General features: G+C 30.2%; 1 protein-coding gene across 3 annotated transcripts in view; it reads left to right on the top strand.

Moving 5' to 3' along the window:
• LOC143231787 (murinoglobulin-2-like) overlaps positions 1-17,327 on the top strand; it is a 51,593-nt gene that overhangs the window by 13,861 nt on the left and 20,405 nt on the right. For all 3 annotated transcript variants that reach the window (XM_076466438.1, XM_076466437.1, XM_076466435.1), the window contains exons 2-11: positions 2,412-2,572; positions 2,917-3,111; positions 9,319-9,374; positions 9,928-10,000; positions 10,595-10,708; positions 12,557-12,641; positions 13,205-13,310; positions 13,651-13,762; positions 15,783-15,901; positions 16,537-16,740. In XM_076466438.1, the coding sequence (XP_076322553.1) occupies positions 2,412-2,572; positions 2,917-3,111; positions 9,319-9,374; positions 9,928-10,000; positions 10,595-10,708; positions 12,557-12,641; positions 13,205-13,310; positions 13,651-13,762; positions 15,783-15,901; positions 16,537-16,740 (1,225 nt within the window). The remainder of the gene's footprint in view (positions 1-2,411; positions 2,573-2,916; positions 3,112-9,318; positions 9,375-9,927; positions 10,001-10,594; positions 10,709-12,556; positions 12,642-13,204; positions 13,311-13,650; positions 13,763-15,782; positions 15,902-16,536; positions 16,741-17,327) is intronic.

Genomic DNA, 17,327 nt, shown 5'->3' with positions numbered 1-17,327 from the left:
ACTGATGAGGAAGAATTCTCGCATAAAACATAACGACTAGAAATCGAATGGTACATTGGGCTTCATATTCATTTCGAGCTCTATTTAGTTTTGCTGCATGCAGCATTACACGCCATTTTTGTCGGGCTTGCGTTGAAATCAGAGGTGGAGACAACCTGTTCCTCGATGAGGGAGCTGAGGTGTGCTACACAAAACATTTTGGGGCCACTCTACATCTTGTAGGTGCACATAATTTAGAAATTGAATCAACTTTAACAGCAAGATATGATTATTCGGAGGTGGGACGACAGGAGAAGCTAAAACATATCTTCCATTACCTTCAACACCTTCCCCCTCCTCATTTCGCCGCTTTTGGTTAAAATACAATAGAAAAAAAAACAGCGAAAAAAATGTTAAAGTTAAAACTGAAATTATGGGATCTTCTCACTACTGATATCGAAACTTAACATTTATCGTTACAAGCTCCAGAGTTACAGATTATCCACCATCGGAATGGGGGTGAGTAAATTGGTAAATTACCTTGATCAGAAGTTAGAGAAACTAGGAAATGGACTGTACTGCATGGTTAGAGCGCATGAGCAAGATAAATTTTTCTGTAATTGTTTTGACAAATGTATTATCACCAAAGTGATTAACTGATCTTGTTTGTTTGTTTGTTTTGAATTTTCGCACAAAGCTACTCGAGGGCTATCTGTGCTAGCCATCCCTAATTTTGCAGTGTAAGACTAGAGGGAAGGCAGCTAGTCATCACCACCCACCGCCAACTCTTGGGCTACTCTTTTACCAACGAAAAGTGTGATTGACCGTCACATTGTAACGCCCTCACGGCTGGGAGGGCGAGCATGTTCGGCGCGGGCTCGAACCCGCGACCCTCGGATTACGAGTCGCGCGCCTTGCGCGCTTGGCCATGCCGGGCCCGTAAGTGAAAGAAAAGTTCAAGATTACGCGTCAACTATCTACATTTGTTTTAGCCTACCACCTCTTATTTAACCTGTTCAGTGCCGTAGACGAGATAACTCGTCCAAGCTGATCGGTAACACAGTGCCACGGACGAGTTAATTCGTTTTCAGTAATACCTAACTTCAACGCTAGATGTCATACATGCATTTGACCTACTTGCAAATTGTTTCACTTTCGATCCAAAATGGCGTCACGAAAAAAGTTACAAAATGAAGAAGCATTAGAGTTGTGTTTTGAACTTGGTTCGGAGTTGCCGTAGCAGCTGAAATACTTGGCAATCAACAGGTTAATGACTGTTAACAGAGAGCTCTCGAGGAGCTTTACGCGAAATTGAACAAACAAACCTATAAATGACTCATTTAAGTAAGAAGGGTTCCCTGTCTACCCTAATGGAATGGTATTGTGCTGTGCGTTTTTCTCTCATAGTTCTTGCCCCCGCGCTAGTACAGCGGTCTCCCTACGGAATTACAACGCTTTGCTATGAGAAAACACACACACACACACACACACACACACACACACACACATAGTTCGTTCCGTGAACATTATCCCCTTCGTTAGTTTTTGTTTATTTTGTTTACTTAATGGTTCATCGCTCCAGATTTCTAGTTGTTATTCCATCGCAATAGTTCTTTTATAGATTATTTACACCTATTTGGATTGGACCATAACTGTATGTCAACTTATTAACTACTGTTTTATACAAAGTGATCAAATACTACAATCTCCCCTCAAATCTTCAGAGGGATTGGTGTTCATGGTGAAATACATTGAAATTAATATTCTGTGCTGGTATTTTCATGCATGATGCATTTTTAGAAGGTCAGCAAAATGGTACTGATGCTAATTAATGTACTATTTTATTATTATTTAGATAGTTTGGTTTGTTTTGAATTTCATGCAAAGCTACATGAGGGCTATCTGCGCTAGCAGTTCCTAATTTAGCAGTGTAAGGCTAGAGGGAAAGAAGTTGGGCATCACCACCCACCAACAAATAGTGGGATTAAACATCACATTATAATGCCTCACAGCTGAAAGGGTGAGCATGTTTGGTGCGACGGGGATTCGAACTCGTGGCCCTCGGATTAGGAGTTAAGTATTTAGGTAGTCACAGGTGTTATTTACATGGGGAATGTATCCTCTAACTTTTCATCGTGGAGGAAATGACCCCTCATAATACATCTGTAACATATTTGTCAGTAATCTACTTGTATAATCACGGGTCACTACAGTACCCTAACATTTTTTACTTCAGATAAAATACTGTATCCTCAACTTCAATGTTTTGAAACTAAAATTACACAACTAGTTAGTACTATACATCTTCCAAAGTTTCTGTTATATGTAATGAAATAACTTTACATGAACATTTCTGTATCGTACCAATTTGAAAGTTCCATAAGAAACTTTTATATTTTGACTTAAATTTTGTTTTTCTTTATCCCCTCCAGTGGCTTCATTCTCACAGCTCCGAAGAGTTTAACTCTAGGGAGAAACAATATCCTAAACTTGCATCTGTTTGATATAAATACCAATGGATTTTTGAGAATAGGTGTAAAAGACCAAAATGATGGTAACGTTGTAGCAGAGACTGAAGTGTCCTTCAGTAAAGGTTGGTTAACACCTTTTACATAAAGATCTTAAATAGTTAGACTTTCTATTGATGTCTACTTGCTAGCAGCTTGTTATTCATATTTCTAATTAATCAAATTGAAGTTGTTATGAAAGTGTTAATTTCATTTAGCTCATTTCTAGCAATCTTTCCATTAAGATAAACTACTACAACCTGTCCATTACAAATTAAAAAAGAAATCCTTGAGCATCAAAGAACGTTTTCTCATTTCTTATTTTCATAATTACCACAGAAACTATAAATCATTTTTATGAATTTTAACTTCTAAGTCTTTATTACATAACATTGTAATTTGATTTTACTTTTTGTTTTAACTTATTTAGATAAACCTAGCAATTCTATTCAGTTAACTATTCCATCTGGAACTGAAGTTAAACAACCAAGGTTGTATGTCAATGGTTCCTACAGTAGTCCAAACTCCAATGACTTTTTTTTCGAAAAGAACATCAAAGTAAATAAAGACAACCTTCTTATTTTCGTCCAGACTGACAAACCACTCTACAAACCAGGTCAAAGAGGTAGGTTGCAAGGTAGATTGCTTAATACAGCAATGGATCTAATCAATTATTTAAAATATTGAATCTGTTCGAGTACATAATATGAATCAGTTTTGATAAATATGGTTATTGGGTTAAAATCATATTACACAAAAAATTACTGAGTCTTATTGATTGTCCTTTTTATTTCTAAAGTAAAAATTAAGTATAATTCAGTAAGCTATATCTTCTATGGTTTTCATTTAGTGTAGAGGACTGCTAAATTATAATAATAACAGTGTTAAAAATTTAATTAGTAGCCGTGGAATACAAAGAATATTTGGTAACTTAATGGTAAAGAGAATTTACAAAACATCTAGAAACAATAGGAACTTAATGGTAAAGAGAATTTACAAAACATCTAGAAACAATAGGAACTTAATGGTAAAGAAAATTTACAAAACATCTGGAAACAATAGGAACTTATGGTAAAGAGAATTTACAAAACATCTAGAAACAATAGGAACTTAATGATAAAGAGAATTTACAAAACAACTGGAAACAATAGGAACTTATGATAAAGAGAATTTACAAAACATCTGGAAACAATAGGAACTTATGATAAAGAGAATTTACAAAACATCTAGAAACAATAGGAACTTATGATAAAGAGAATTTACAAAACATCTAGAAACAATAGGAACTTATGATAAAGAGAATTTACAAAACATCTGGAAACAATAGGAACTTAATGATAAAGAGAATTTACAAAACATCTAGAAACAATAGGATGATAAAGAGAATTTACAAAACATCTAGAAACAATAGGAACTTAATGATAAAGAGAATTTACAAAACATCTGGAAACTTAATGATAAAGAGAATTTACAAAAATAAAGGAACTTAATAGGAACTTAATAAAGAGAATTTACAAAACATCTGGAAACAATAGGAACTTAATAATAAAGAGAATTTACAAAACATCTGGAAACAATAGGAACTTAATGATAAAGAGAATTTACAAAACATCTGGAAACAATAGGAACTTAATGATAAAGAGAATTTACAAAACATCTGGAAACAATAGGAACTTAAGATAAAGAGAATTTACAAAACATCTGGAAACAATAGGAAGTAATGATTTACAAAACATCTAGAAACAATAGGAACTTAATGATAAAGAGAATTTACAAAACATCTAGAAACAATAGGAACTTAATGATAAAGAGAATTTACAAAACATCTAGAAACAATGGGAACTTAATGGTAAAGAGAATTTACAAAACATCTAGAAACAATGGGAACTTAATGGTAAAGAGAATTTACAAAACATCTAGAAACAATGGGAACTTAATGGTAAAGAGAATTTAGGAACTTAAGAGAATTTACAAAACATCTAGAAACAATGGGAACTTAATGGTAAAGAGAATTTACAAAACATCTAGAAACAATGGGAACTTAATGGTAAAGAGAATTTACAAAACATCTAGAAACAATGGGAACTTAATGGTAAAGAGAATTTACAAAACATCTAGAAACAATGGGAACTTAATGGTAAAGAGAATTTACAAAACATCTAGAAACAATGGGAACTTAATGGTAAAGAGAATTTACAAAACATCTAGAAACAATGGGAACTTAATGGTAAAGAGAATTTACAAAACATCTAGAAACAATGGGAACTTAATGGTAAAGAGAATTTACAAAACATCTAGAAACAATGGGAACTTAATGGTAAAGAGAATTTACAAAACATCTAGAAACAATGGGAACTTAATGGTAAAGAGAATTTACAAAACATCTAGAAACAATGGGAACTTAATGGTAAAGAGAATTTACAAAACATCTAGAAACAATGGGAACTTAATGGTAAAGAGAATTTACAAAACATCTAGAAACAATGGGAACTTAATGGTAAAGAGAATTTACAAAACATCTAGAAACAATGGGAACTTAATGGTAAAGAGAATTTACAAAACATCTAGAAACAATGGGAACTTAATGGTAAAGAGAATTTGCAAAACATCTAGAAACAATGGGAACTTAATGGTAAAGAGAATTTGCAAAACATCTAGAAACAATGGGAACTTAATGGTAAAGAGAATTTGCAAAACATCTAGAAACAATGGGAACTTAATGGTAAAGAGAATTTACAAAACATCTAGAAACAATGGGAACTTAATGGTAAAGAGAATTTACAAAACATCTAGAAGCAATGGGAACTTAATGGTAAAGAGAATTTACAAAACATCTAGAATGAATGGGAACTTAATGGTAAAGAGAATTTACAAAACATCTAGAAACAATGGGAACTTAATGGTAAAGAGAATTTACAAAACATCTGGAAACAATGGGAACTTAATGGTAAAGAGAATTTACAAAACATCTGGAAACAATAGGAACTTAATGATAAAGAGAATTTACAAAACATCTGGAAACAATAGGAACTTAATGATAAAGAGAATTTACAAAACATCTGGAAACAATAGGAACTTAATGATAAAGAGAATTTACAAAACATCTGGAAACAATAGGAACTTACTAATAAAGAGAATTTACAAAACATCTGGAAACAATAGGAACTTAATGATAAAGAGAATTTACAAAACATCTGGAAACAATAGGAACTTAATGATAAAGAGAATTTACAAAACATCTAGAAACAATGGGAACTTAATGGTAAAGAGAATTTACAAAACATCTGGAAACAATAGGAACTTAATGATAAAGAGAATTTACAAAACATCTAGAAACAATGGGAACTTAATGGTAAAGAGAATTTACAAAACATCTGGAAACAATAGGAACTTAATGATAAAGAGAATTTACAAAACATCTGGAAACAATGCTACATTAGAAATATGAGAATAAGTGCAGCAGTTAGTTGGGTTCATTAAGTAACTGAAAGGTTGTGAATTCCAAGTTTTCTGATCATTGTTAGTTATCGCATGTATTCAGTTACTCAGTTGATTTGTCTTTAAACTGTACCCATACATTTATTTATGTTAGCTATATTACTATTAGCATGTAAATTACTCTTCAATGTTAAAACATTATTTGTGAACTAGTGTTTAATGGTACTACTATTTACAAGTAGCCTGTTGCTACTAATGTCAACTAGACTTCACTTTGTTTTTATTAAATAATTTAAAAGAACCTGTTCAATGAAAGGAAATGTTACAACATTGTCAGAAGTGGGATTATTTTGGTAAAAACAAAATACAATTTTGTTCAATTTCAACATGATACCAGAACTGGAAGTGAGATTGAACAAAAGTAGGAGAACATGAAAATGAATAGAAGTTTTGATTTGGTTGTTTAGAATTTTGTGCAAAACTACAACAGGGCTATTTGTGCTAGCTGTCCATAATTTAGTTGTGAAAGACTAAACGAAAGGAAACTAGTCATCACTTCCAATTCCTGGATTACTCTTTTACCGAAGAATAGTGGGACAGATTGTTGCATAATAATGTCCCCACAGCTGAAAGGACGATTATAATTTAAGAAGATGGTTAATAGAAGGAGGTGTATAATTTAAAGAAAAATTAAGATCAAAAATAAATTTGAAGACAAGACTGATTAGAGATTACTACAAGAACAAGGATGTACAGAAAGGATCTAATGACGAAACTGAAATACACAAGGACACGAATGAAGTAAATAGACATCAACAAGTTTGAGAGCATCATTTAGGCATAAAGGAACATCAGTAACAAATCATTTTTTTAATGCAGTGTTTAAACCAGGTATATCCTGTTTTGCATCAGCATAAAACTTCATCTACAACAAAATATGGAATAGGAGAACTTGGTTGGTTTATAACTGTTGACTTCACTGCTGTGTTACCTGTAACTGCAAAACCTTCCTGGATTACTACAGCTAAGCTGTTGTTAAATTCAGCTCCATAATTTAAATGGTGCATTCATTAATATTTCTTAATTGAGAAACCAATAGTTTACAATGAATAGGTACAAAGAAACACATATTGGATTCAGTTTGAAATAACTTCCAAAGTGAAGGGGTGAAACAGTGACCAATAAATTAAGCCATCCACCTTCTATCCATCTAAAAAAGCTGTCTTTAGCAAAATTAAGTAACCTTTCAGCTTAAAAATGTAATAATTATCAATTACTAATAGCTTACTTATTCGAAAGTTTCAGTGTTGCACCAAAAACAAACATCCAGATCAAACTTCTGGAACATGGTATTGAGGATAGAAGAAATCTCAGCTGAAATTGCGAAAGATTTGGAAAGACTTGCACAAGTATATTACCTGGATGTTTCATATGAAATGATGAATTTATTAGTACATAACCAATTTAAGGATTCTTTAAAAGATGAGGCTGTGAAACTAGTGACACATTTAGGTGAGGGCTAGAGTAGCCCATGGTCTTAATGAGGGTCCATTGCTAAAGTTATTCTATATAAAATTACTTAGGATATTAAGATCACAAAAAGTATTAGCCCCTGGGTCCATACAACCTTAAATCTGCAACTGTATGAAATGTAGGCTGAAGCCAAGTCTGTTAAAATCTTTGAAGGAAAGTCAGCAGTTGGTGATAGAACTAAACTGATTAAAGCATCTAATAAACAACTGAATACACAAGTTTTGGGAAATGTTGAAAATCAACTTCCTTTGATAAACTTCACAACTACTTACCCAGAGTGGAGGAAATAAAAAACAAACAAACAAGACAGTAGGTGTTTCAACTTAATTTGAACAGAAGACAAAAACTTCTAGAGAATAAGAACCTCCCAAAGGATACTAGAAAGAAGAAACTGTTATAGATGCTGGAAACTTGGCCATTATAGCTGAGACTACTAAAAACCATTAACCATTTATACACCAAAATACCCTAAGGACAAGTTTTTTAGCTCAATCAGATGAGAGAGTTATCCAGACACCTGTAAGTGAGAAATTAGTGCTACTGTTGAATAAAGTTCAGCTAAGAATATCCCGCCTATCCTGGATGATATCAGAAGTTTATCTTTTAAAAAAGAACAGTTGATGAATATTGATGGAAAATTGATGTTGATTAACATGAGTTCTACTTGATATGTTATTGGAAGATGAGAAATTGTATTCAGTAATAATGAAAGAAGATAAATTTATATAAATCGAAAATTGACATAAAGTTTCAATAAAAAGAGAGTCGGAAGATATCCTTGTTGTAGGAAACTCTTCAACACCTCGTGGTTTGAATAACTGACTCCATACAAATACATGGAAGTGAGGTTAGGCTACCTTTAAATCGCTTCATTACCTTATCTACAACCATGGAATTCCTGAGCATTACATAACAGTTACTGCACCAGAGATTGATTTTTTCAGTAATAAAAAGGAAGATAGTCTTGTCCACCAAGAATTGAAATACTTATGCCATGAGTTTTTAGAAATAAATTAACTTGTAGTGACTGAGATAGAGTAGAACAAAACACTTCAACATGTCCTTGAAGCTTAATGATTGGAAGGACATTTGTAGCTCTGAAAAATAATGGCGTCATCAACTGGGCCATGAAGAAAATAAACCATAAACTTTGAGGCCAATCTAGACAGGACATTGTAGGATATGAAACTGTATAAATAGTGCTTTCATATCAAAGAATATCAAAATTATTCACCTTGGTGGAAAGATGTAAGAAGTTTAATGCCAAATTCCCATATAAGGACAACTTACCATCTTACATAAAAGGGCTGTTGTTGCAAACACATGCTTCTAACTGTGATGCTAGTGGTTCTCTACAGGAGTTGGTAAAATTTTACTGTTTTACAAAACATGAGCTGTTGGTATATACTGTTGATTGGTTACTATTCATTTACTGTATCCAATAAAACAAAAGTCAACAACATGCATGCTTACATCAGAATAACTTTGAAAAAGTTTCTCCTAAACTACAACACTAAAGTTAATTTTTGACATGTTAAAATAAAAATAAAGGATAATATTTGTTTCTAAGTTCTGTTTACAAACGTTATTATGTTATTTCTATTTTCAGTGAAAATTACTTATGCTGCATCTTAAAATATTGATTTTCAAAACTATGAAAATTTTATTCCGGGTAGAATCTCTTTCCTTTCTATGATCTGCACAAATTCTCTCAGTAATTTAACATGTTATACTTGAAATCTGAGTAAGTGAATGTAGGAAGCTGGAACTACTATTAGTTGACTAATCAATTATTATTGAATTCTATCATGTATTTAATGTTCACAATTTGAATAATAAGTTTTGTATATTCTGTTTTCAGTGAAAGTTCGGGTACTTCCAACAACACCTGATTTAAAACTTGTTCCCAAAGAGACTGTAAGTTTTTATTTTTACCTCAACAAATTATGAAGTTTTGTTACAGATCGTTGAAGTTAACTTAAATTAAGATACTGACATCGGTAAATTATTTTTCCTTACGTTTTATAATTAGACAAATGTCAGTAATACAAAGTTTTTGAGAAATTAAATTACCGTTATTTTTCTTTCATTTGTTATTTCATAAACATTACATATATTATCATACCATTATACAGTTTTAGGCTTTAGTAATATTTGATCAGGAATTCATATATCATTGACAACAAAGAATTAATGATAAATGTTTACATATCTAGCTTCTCCATTATTATAGACTTTTTGTTTACAGTAAAAACGAATGAATGCATTAAGGGTATATCTAAAGGGAAGTATCTTATGTTAATATATTTTATGTAAAATATATCAGTTAAGTTGGCAGGCAAAAAATAGGATCTCTTGGTATTTGTAGTGTTCAGTTTGAAATCTTTTATTTCATTTCTTTTAAATGTAATTTATTTTGCCTTGTAGAACTAAATGGATAATATAATAATTTTTTTTTTAAACCATGAAGGTTGGAAGTTTTCAAATTGAAAACCCTGATGGAATAGTTCTGGGGTATTGGCCTATGTTATCTTTTGCTGATGGTAGGTTGTTCCTTTAATTTATTATATTTTTATATTTTATTATATAAAAAAGTAAACCTTTCTTCTTATGGCTATTATTTTATTCACTCTATAAATTATAATGAAAAATGCAGATGATGCATTTATTTAGTTGTTCTATAACTCTTTACCAAAATTTAGGGTTTTCTGAACCATTGCTTGTATTACATTATGAGGTTGGTTGTTTTAAAAGTACTACATACTGTTGAGGATAAAAGATAATGAGAAAAGTTTGAATTATGTTACATGCTATTATATTTTTATAATAATTATATTTTCATTTATTCTTTTCTGAAGCGTCAAACTGTTTCTAGTAATGTGACAGAAAGTTCTAAGGTGTCATTTGGGAGAGTCAAGTGATACAACGTTGTTTAAACAATTTGTTTCTCTTGTTATTTAGTGAAAAACTTAGCAGGGACATACAACCTCATTTTTCACTACTTAGCATTGAATAACTTTTTTTTTTATTGAGCAGAATTTGTGGGCTTTTTGACAACTGTAGAGCGGAATGCAATTTTAAAAGTTTTATCAATAAAGATTATTGCTTAATATTTAATTTGTTGAATTTCTCTATAGGTATTGTACAGTTTGAACTAGCTTTACCTGATGAACCAACCTATGGAATGTGGCGAATCAAAGGGAACATTGAAAATACTGAAATTTATGAGAATTTTGAAGTTAAAGAATATGGTAAGGTTTTTTTTATTTCTTGGATTGGCAAGTTTAATGAAAAGTTTAATATCTCTTAAAAACTTGTTTTGATCATTGGAAAGTAAAGTATTTAAATATTGAAGTTAAACTCAATTTTTTATTAAATCATTCTAATAAATTTAAAATTAAGTTATTTTAAGATGGTCTAACAGTAACAAAGGTTATTAAGATTGTCCATTGCAGTGCTTTGTTTTGTGTAATACTTGTGACTGAGGTTAAAGTTTCATTGTTTGTTTTTCTCATCTCTATATATGTTTGTGAATAAGAAAAAAATGATAAGAAGTCAGTTCTACTTGAAACTAATAGAAACTTTTTAAATTTACATTAGTAGAATATATTTTGGAATTATTTTTCTTGTATTTCTTTCCTGTTGTGAAGAATTTTTAACTTGAATCCAAGACTTGTCACATGCCAAGCAAGTTGTTTGTCAACCCTGTAGCACTTGCTTGTAAATCTCTCTAGTTTTTAACAACTCAAACTACTGTACTTTTAATACTATCCTTAGCAAACTAATTTTAAGTTTTCTTTTTCTTTGCTTAAGCTTGCTTAATAATTTAAAAAATTTCATTTACTGAGTAAAAGTGAAATTATGAATGTGTTAATTTTTTACTAAAATAAAAGGTTTGTAAAATTGAAGGTTTTTCTTGTGACTTGGGTGTTAGAGGGAACCAGTAACTAAAAATATCGTGGATTTACCTATTTCAAGAATAGGTAGGATCCATGTAAAAGCTATTTTCTACTTTATACATAATGTTATATGCTTAATTATTAACTAAGAAATGCTGGCATTTGAATTTGATTTGTCTCATTGAAAGACGAAAGACATTTTGTACAATCTGATCAACATTAATAATTTCAAAACAGTGTTATTTAGAAAACAGTTTAGAGGATTGTACATTTCTACTGGACAATATTTGTGAAGTCTTGCCTTTTCTAGACTGGATATTTAATTCATTTTTCAATTAAGTGTTGTGTTTGTTGGTTTATAAGAATACTTTTGATTTTTCATCCAAATTAGTTTAGAAGTTTTATGTATGAGACGATCTCTATTGTCAAGCAAGTATAGGATGTTACTTTTGTAAAGAAATTCTTACAAGTTATTTTTAAACTCTCCTGGGGTAATCAATAAATTCACACATGTATTCTTATATTATTAAAATCTTGATGCAGCATAACTTAAGTTACAAACATGTAATAAATAACTTGATGTTTTAATCACAGTTTAACTTCTTTTATATTACAAAAAAATACTAAATCTTAAGATAGTGATGTACTGTAAAAACATGTTTACAAAATTAGTGTATATCACAGAAACTAATTTTTTGATGTAATATTAGTAATATTTTAGTATTACAGATGAGATCAGTATATTTCAAATAAAAAAAAAAAAAATTGAAACTAGCATATGAGATAAATAACTTCAGGCCATAAAGAATCAAGACAAATTATACAATTAGAAATTATATTGTTTATACAGGAAAGGGAAAGGAGTAATTTAAGTTACAATAAAAGGCTCATTACGTGGTCCAAGAATAAAACGATTTATCTCAGTGTAATACCATATTATTTCTACATGCACTCTTATTGAACTAGTCCTTAGATATTTTTAGTAGTTCTGTTTGTATTATCATTTTATATTTGCCAGCCATAAGGTTTTGATGATTGCTTTTCATATTTGTTACAAACTTAATAATTTTATTGTTGGTTCCACAAAAACATTTATATATTTGATTTGAATAATTTATAAAATTTTGCATATTTTAATAAAAATATTTTATAAAATATGTTGAAATAATTGAAAACTTAGTTTTTAAATTTGTTACATAGTCTTGCCAAAGTTTGAAGTGAAAATAACCCCTCCTTCATACTTGCTGTCTAATGCTGACTCAATCACTTGGAAAATATGTGCCCAGTAAGTGGAATTGTATCTGTTTACTTTTAAAATTTTGAATATAATGCTTACATAATTTCTTCAGTTCCCTTTTATATACTGAGGTTTGTGCAGTATAAATCTTCAAAATTTTGAATGCAACTGAAAGGCTTGTTAAGGCAAAAAACAAAATGAAAACTAATAGATCCCTAAATGTTTATGTTGTAATTCTATTTTTTCATATTTTTGTTTCTAGATTATTTTCAATAAAGAGTTATTGGGATTACACGTGACCTCTGAAAACTGTAGACAAGACGCCAACTAGTTTAGAAAATTTAAAGAAAATTTCATATGTATTTCACAAGTAACTATGGTCATATTAATCAATGGATTGAATAACTAAAATGTTTAAAAGTGGTTGGAACAAAAACAGCTGATAGGTGCCACTTAGTTGTATGAAAATAAATAAGAATTAGAATCATAAATGTGTCAATAATAAATTATAAATATTACACAACGTTATGAATGTTAGTGTGGATTTAAGTTCAAGTAAATAATTAATTCAGTTTCGTTAAACTTGTACTTATAGTTCTTCAAAATTTCAGGTACACCTATGGTCAGCCAGTGGAGGGTACTTTTGAAGCTAAGACAAATGTTGTTCAATACCACTGGGAAAAGGAAGGTGTACCAGTTATTCATAAGGAAGGTCTTGTAAGTTTTTCAAATTGATTATTAAACAGAACGTAATGATTACATGAGGAAGGTCTTGTAAGTTAAACAGAACGTAATGAGAACTAAAGTTAGCACAATGTTTTGTAGGAATCGCCTGAACATTTTCTTTTCTGTAAGTGATAATATTTATTCAGCAATTTCAAATTCATGCACAAAATATGAAGTTCACAAATTTATTGGAGAGAATGTTCACAAATATTTGAATTATACAAGTCCCTAAAAGATTCAGATGGGCATATGAAGTATATACAGGTTTTATTGGAGAAATACAAAACATGAAAGTAGAAAATGAACAATAAATCTGTGCAATTTCTTTCAGATTGATGGATGTATAGATGTTACTGTTAGTTCATCTGATATTGGTTTCAATGAATCAAGGCTAAGCTATCGAGCTGTAAATATGTTTGCAGAAGTTACGGAAAAAGGCACAGGTGAAAGAAGTTTTCAAAAATCAATATATTTCCTAATTTAGATATACAAACTCTATTTTGAAATTAACAGTATCTCTCAAGTATGGTTTTCTTTGTGAATGTTTTTCTAAAATGTTGAGTGGAGATTAGTAACCATTGAATTTGTTCTTCTTATCTACTATACAATTTCATGTTATGAATTTGTTCTTCTTATCTACTATACAATTTCGTGTTGTGAATTTGTATGAACAATCCAAAATTTTTGTATTTTTTATTGTAAATGTGATACAACTTTTATAAAAATATTTGACATTTTTGAATGCATATTCTATGTAATAAAAATTTATGTACATGAAAACACATTCGTTGTAGATAATTAAGTGTAAATTACATTTTTAACTTCAAAGTATATATAAATAAATTTCTAATATGTGCATGTTGAGTCAAAGATATGTGGTGTCCATTGTAAAATTTCTAAATATGAAGATAATTGGTTATCTGATATTAAAATTACTTATTGATTTCAACTTCATTGATTTGCATATATCTTTACATTCATAATTATTGGAATTTGAGAATTTAGAAAAATATATTGCAGCTACAAACATTTCATGTATATATGTTTAACAATTTAATTTTTAAACTTTATGAAATACTAGAAAAAAAACTAGAAATAAAATTTAAATACATTTTTAACTATTAGCAGTTTTTAGTTGTGACTTGTTAACAGTTTTACTCTTATTTTATTATTAAGTTTTGCATTATAACTGAAAGTGAAATAAGAGACAATAAAAGGCTTTGAAACATATCACTTAAAAAACAAAAAAAATACTTATAAAGTCAAACCATTAAGCATATAATGTATTTCAAATCAGATCTGTACCAAGGTGAAGCTATTAAAATAATATTCACTAGTGGTTAATTGCTTGGAGAGGTATCACGAGGCACTGGCAAAGGAGATCTTTGCCTCAAATTTATTTGAAAGTGTACTGAATTCCCAGTTAGTTTCTTAAAATCATACATGATTGATATCATACTGATACAATGCGAATTCTCATTTTTATTGACCATAGCCCTGAATCTTTTAAACATCAAGTGACACTTTAGGCTGATTCTGTGGATTAGAATACCTTGATTGTTTAACAATACACATACACTGCTGGCCAAAATCTTAAGGCCAATGATCATACAGAAAAAATATGCATTTTTCATTGTTAGACTCAACCAATTATTTGAGTAGAGCTTCAAAAGATGAAAATAAGAGAAGAGAAAAAAAAAAAAAAAACATTCTTTTTTAGCATTTAATTGGGAAAATGTGAACAATATGAAATTAGCCTAAATACTAGCTGGTCAAAAGTTTAAGACCGTACTGAAAGAAGTGTTAATCGGTAAACACATAACAAAATTTAGTCATTTGTGTTCAAGCATTAACATTGTCAACATCTCCCACTGACATCTGCTGTGTTACATTGGGTAAAAACATGGCAAAGGCTAAAAAGTTGACAGAGTTTAAACATAGCAGAATTGTCAAGCTGCAAAAGCAAGGTCTCTCTCAACGTGCCATCACTGGTGAGATTGAGCATTGTAAAACTGCTGTTACACATTTCTTAAAAGACCCTGAGGGATACAAAATGAGAATTTCAAGTGGTCGGCCCAAGGAAATTTCGCCAGCATTGAGCAGGAGGATTTGACAGGTTGTCCGGCAAGACACCAGCCGCTCGTTGAACCAGGTTAAGGCCAGCAGTGTATAACATTGTTATCTATTTATTTTATAACAGGGAATATTTTTATACATTTTTCATAAAATATTTATTTGGCCAGTGCTTAATTATCTCTCCTATTCTAACCTAGCTGAGCAATTGAGGAAATTAATTTAAAGCATTATTGCCACTGCATTCAATTTAATTAAAGTTATGTTATAAAAAGTGTAAGTTTTGTTGAAATGAACAGAGAAAAAAAATCGTTACATTTATACAAATCCATACAAATATTAGAAATATGCTATTATACTGATGTTATACTTACAAATATTTTGTCACAGGAATTAAGATGAAAGCTACTGCTTCAATCCATCGAACATTTGATCCATTAAATATTATGTATCTTCAACCAACAAGTGGAGAAAGATACTTGAAACCTGGTCTTCCTTTTTATGGAAAGGTATTTATCATCTAAATACGTGTTTATTTATTTCCAAATAAATTGAAGTACTGTTATATACTATCTGAACATGTTACAAATGAAAGAATGTGACAAAAATTATTACACAGTTCTCAAATTCTCATACGGTTAAAAACTTAAAAAGAATCTGTCATACACAGTTATTGCTTAACTATGCTTGAACCATGTATTAAAAAAAGAAAGGTTTCTATATCAGATGTAACCAAACTTCATTTCTTTCAACTATTTAATAGTTCCTTGTATTTACATCTCAAGTGTTAAAACATTTGTTCAACTGATAAGATATAATAAAATACAGGTGATGACAGTACCATATTCAGATCAACTTTAAGACAAGGTGGTACATAAATTTAAAAAAATGATTAATCAAATATTCTTTGTAGAATTGAAATAAGTTGTGTAGAGTTGGTAATTTTAATGTGTATTAAAGCATTAGCTTGTGTGCAAGCTAATGTTTGTGAGAAACAATCATTATTTCTGGACAAGATGTTTTACATTTAGTTACTTTCAAAAGTTGTTAATAATCTACCTGTCTTCACATATATTGTCTTTGAAACAATTATTGCTTGTAAACTATAATGTGTCAAAACTGTCTTACAAAATTTTTCACTTAGCTAAAAGTTGAAAAACCTGATGGAACTCCAGCACCAGGTGAACAAATTGAAATTTGTAGGTTTGCCGATAGAGAAAGGTGGAACAGAAAGCGTTGGTTGGAAGAAAAAATACGGGCATGTAAAGAATTCACTAGTGATGAAACTGGAATAGTTAAATTCACTGTACCTCCTCAGACACCTGACATCACTTCATTAAGATTCAAGGTAATCAAATTTCCTGGTCTTTACTTGTATATTGATATCATAAACTTCATGGGTTTTTTCTTTCTCTCAGAGTTAAAAGTCACCAGTTGTAGTGATCTGTTTTTAATTCTATTTAATTAAATGTATCTGTAGCTAATTCTTCAAAGTGTGTTTCAATGAGTGTTAATGACAAGAACAAATTATTTGCAAGGAATATTTTTTTAACATCTAATTTGATAATTACATTTTCTAAACATAAAGAACTGAAAGAAAGTAATACATTTTATCAAAATTGGTGCTTCATTCAATCTCCAAATTTCTGATTTGTTTTTATATATATCATTTGCTACTGCTATTGTATCATATTAAATTTTTACATTATTTGTGTAAAGAATTGACTCAAATAGGTGTAACTATTATTTTCTTTTTGTTTCTGTTCCAAATGTTTGTTGGTCAAATAGCAGTAAGTTTATGGACTTACATTACCCTGTTACAAAACCCTGTTAGTAATTAATGTGATTAATTACAATGTTGATAGGTATTTTATCCTTAAAAATGTTATGGGATAATTCTATATTGTTCTCATCAATGGATAAATTATACTTGAG

Source organism: Tachypleus tridentatus, chromosome 11, assembly GCF_004210375.1.
Source record: "Tachypleus tridentatus isolate NWPU-2018 chromosome 11, ASM421037v1, whole genome shotgun sequence".
In the NCBI taxonomy this organism is placed as follows: Eukaryota; Metazoa; Arthropoda; class Merostomata; order Xiphosura; family Limulidae; genus Tachypleus; species Tachypleus tridentatus.
The sequence above is the reverse complement of the archived record's forward strand: the minus strand, read 5'-3'. Positions and strand labels throughout refer to the sequence as shown.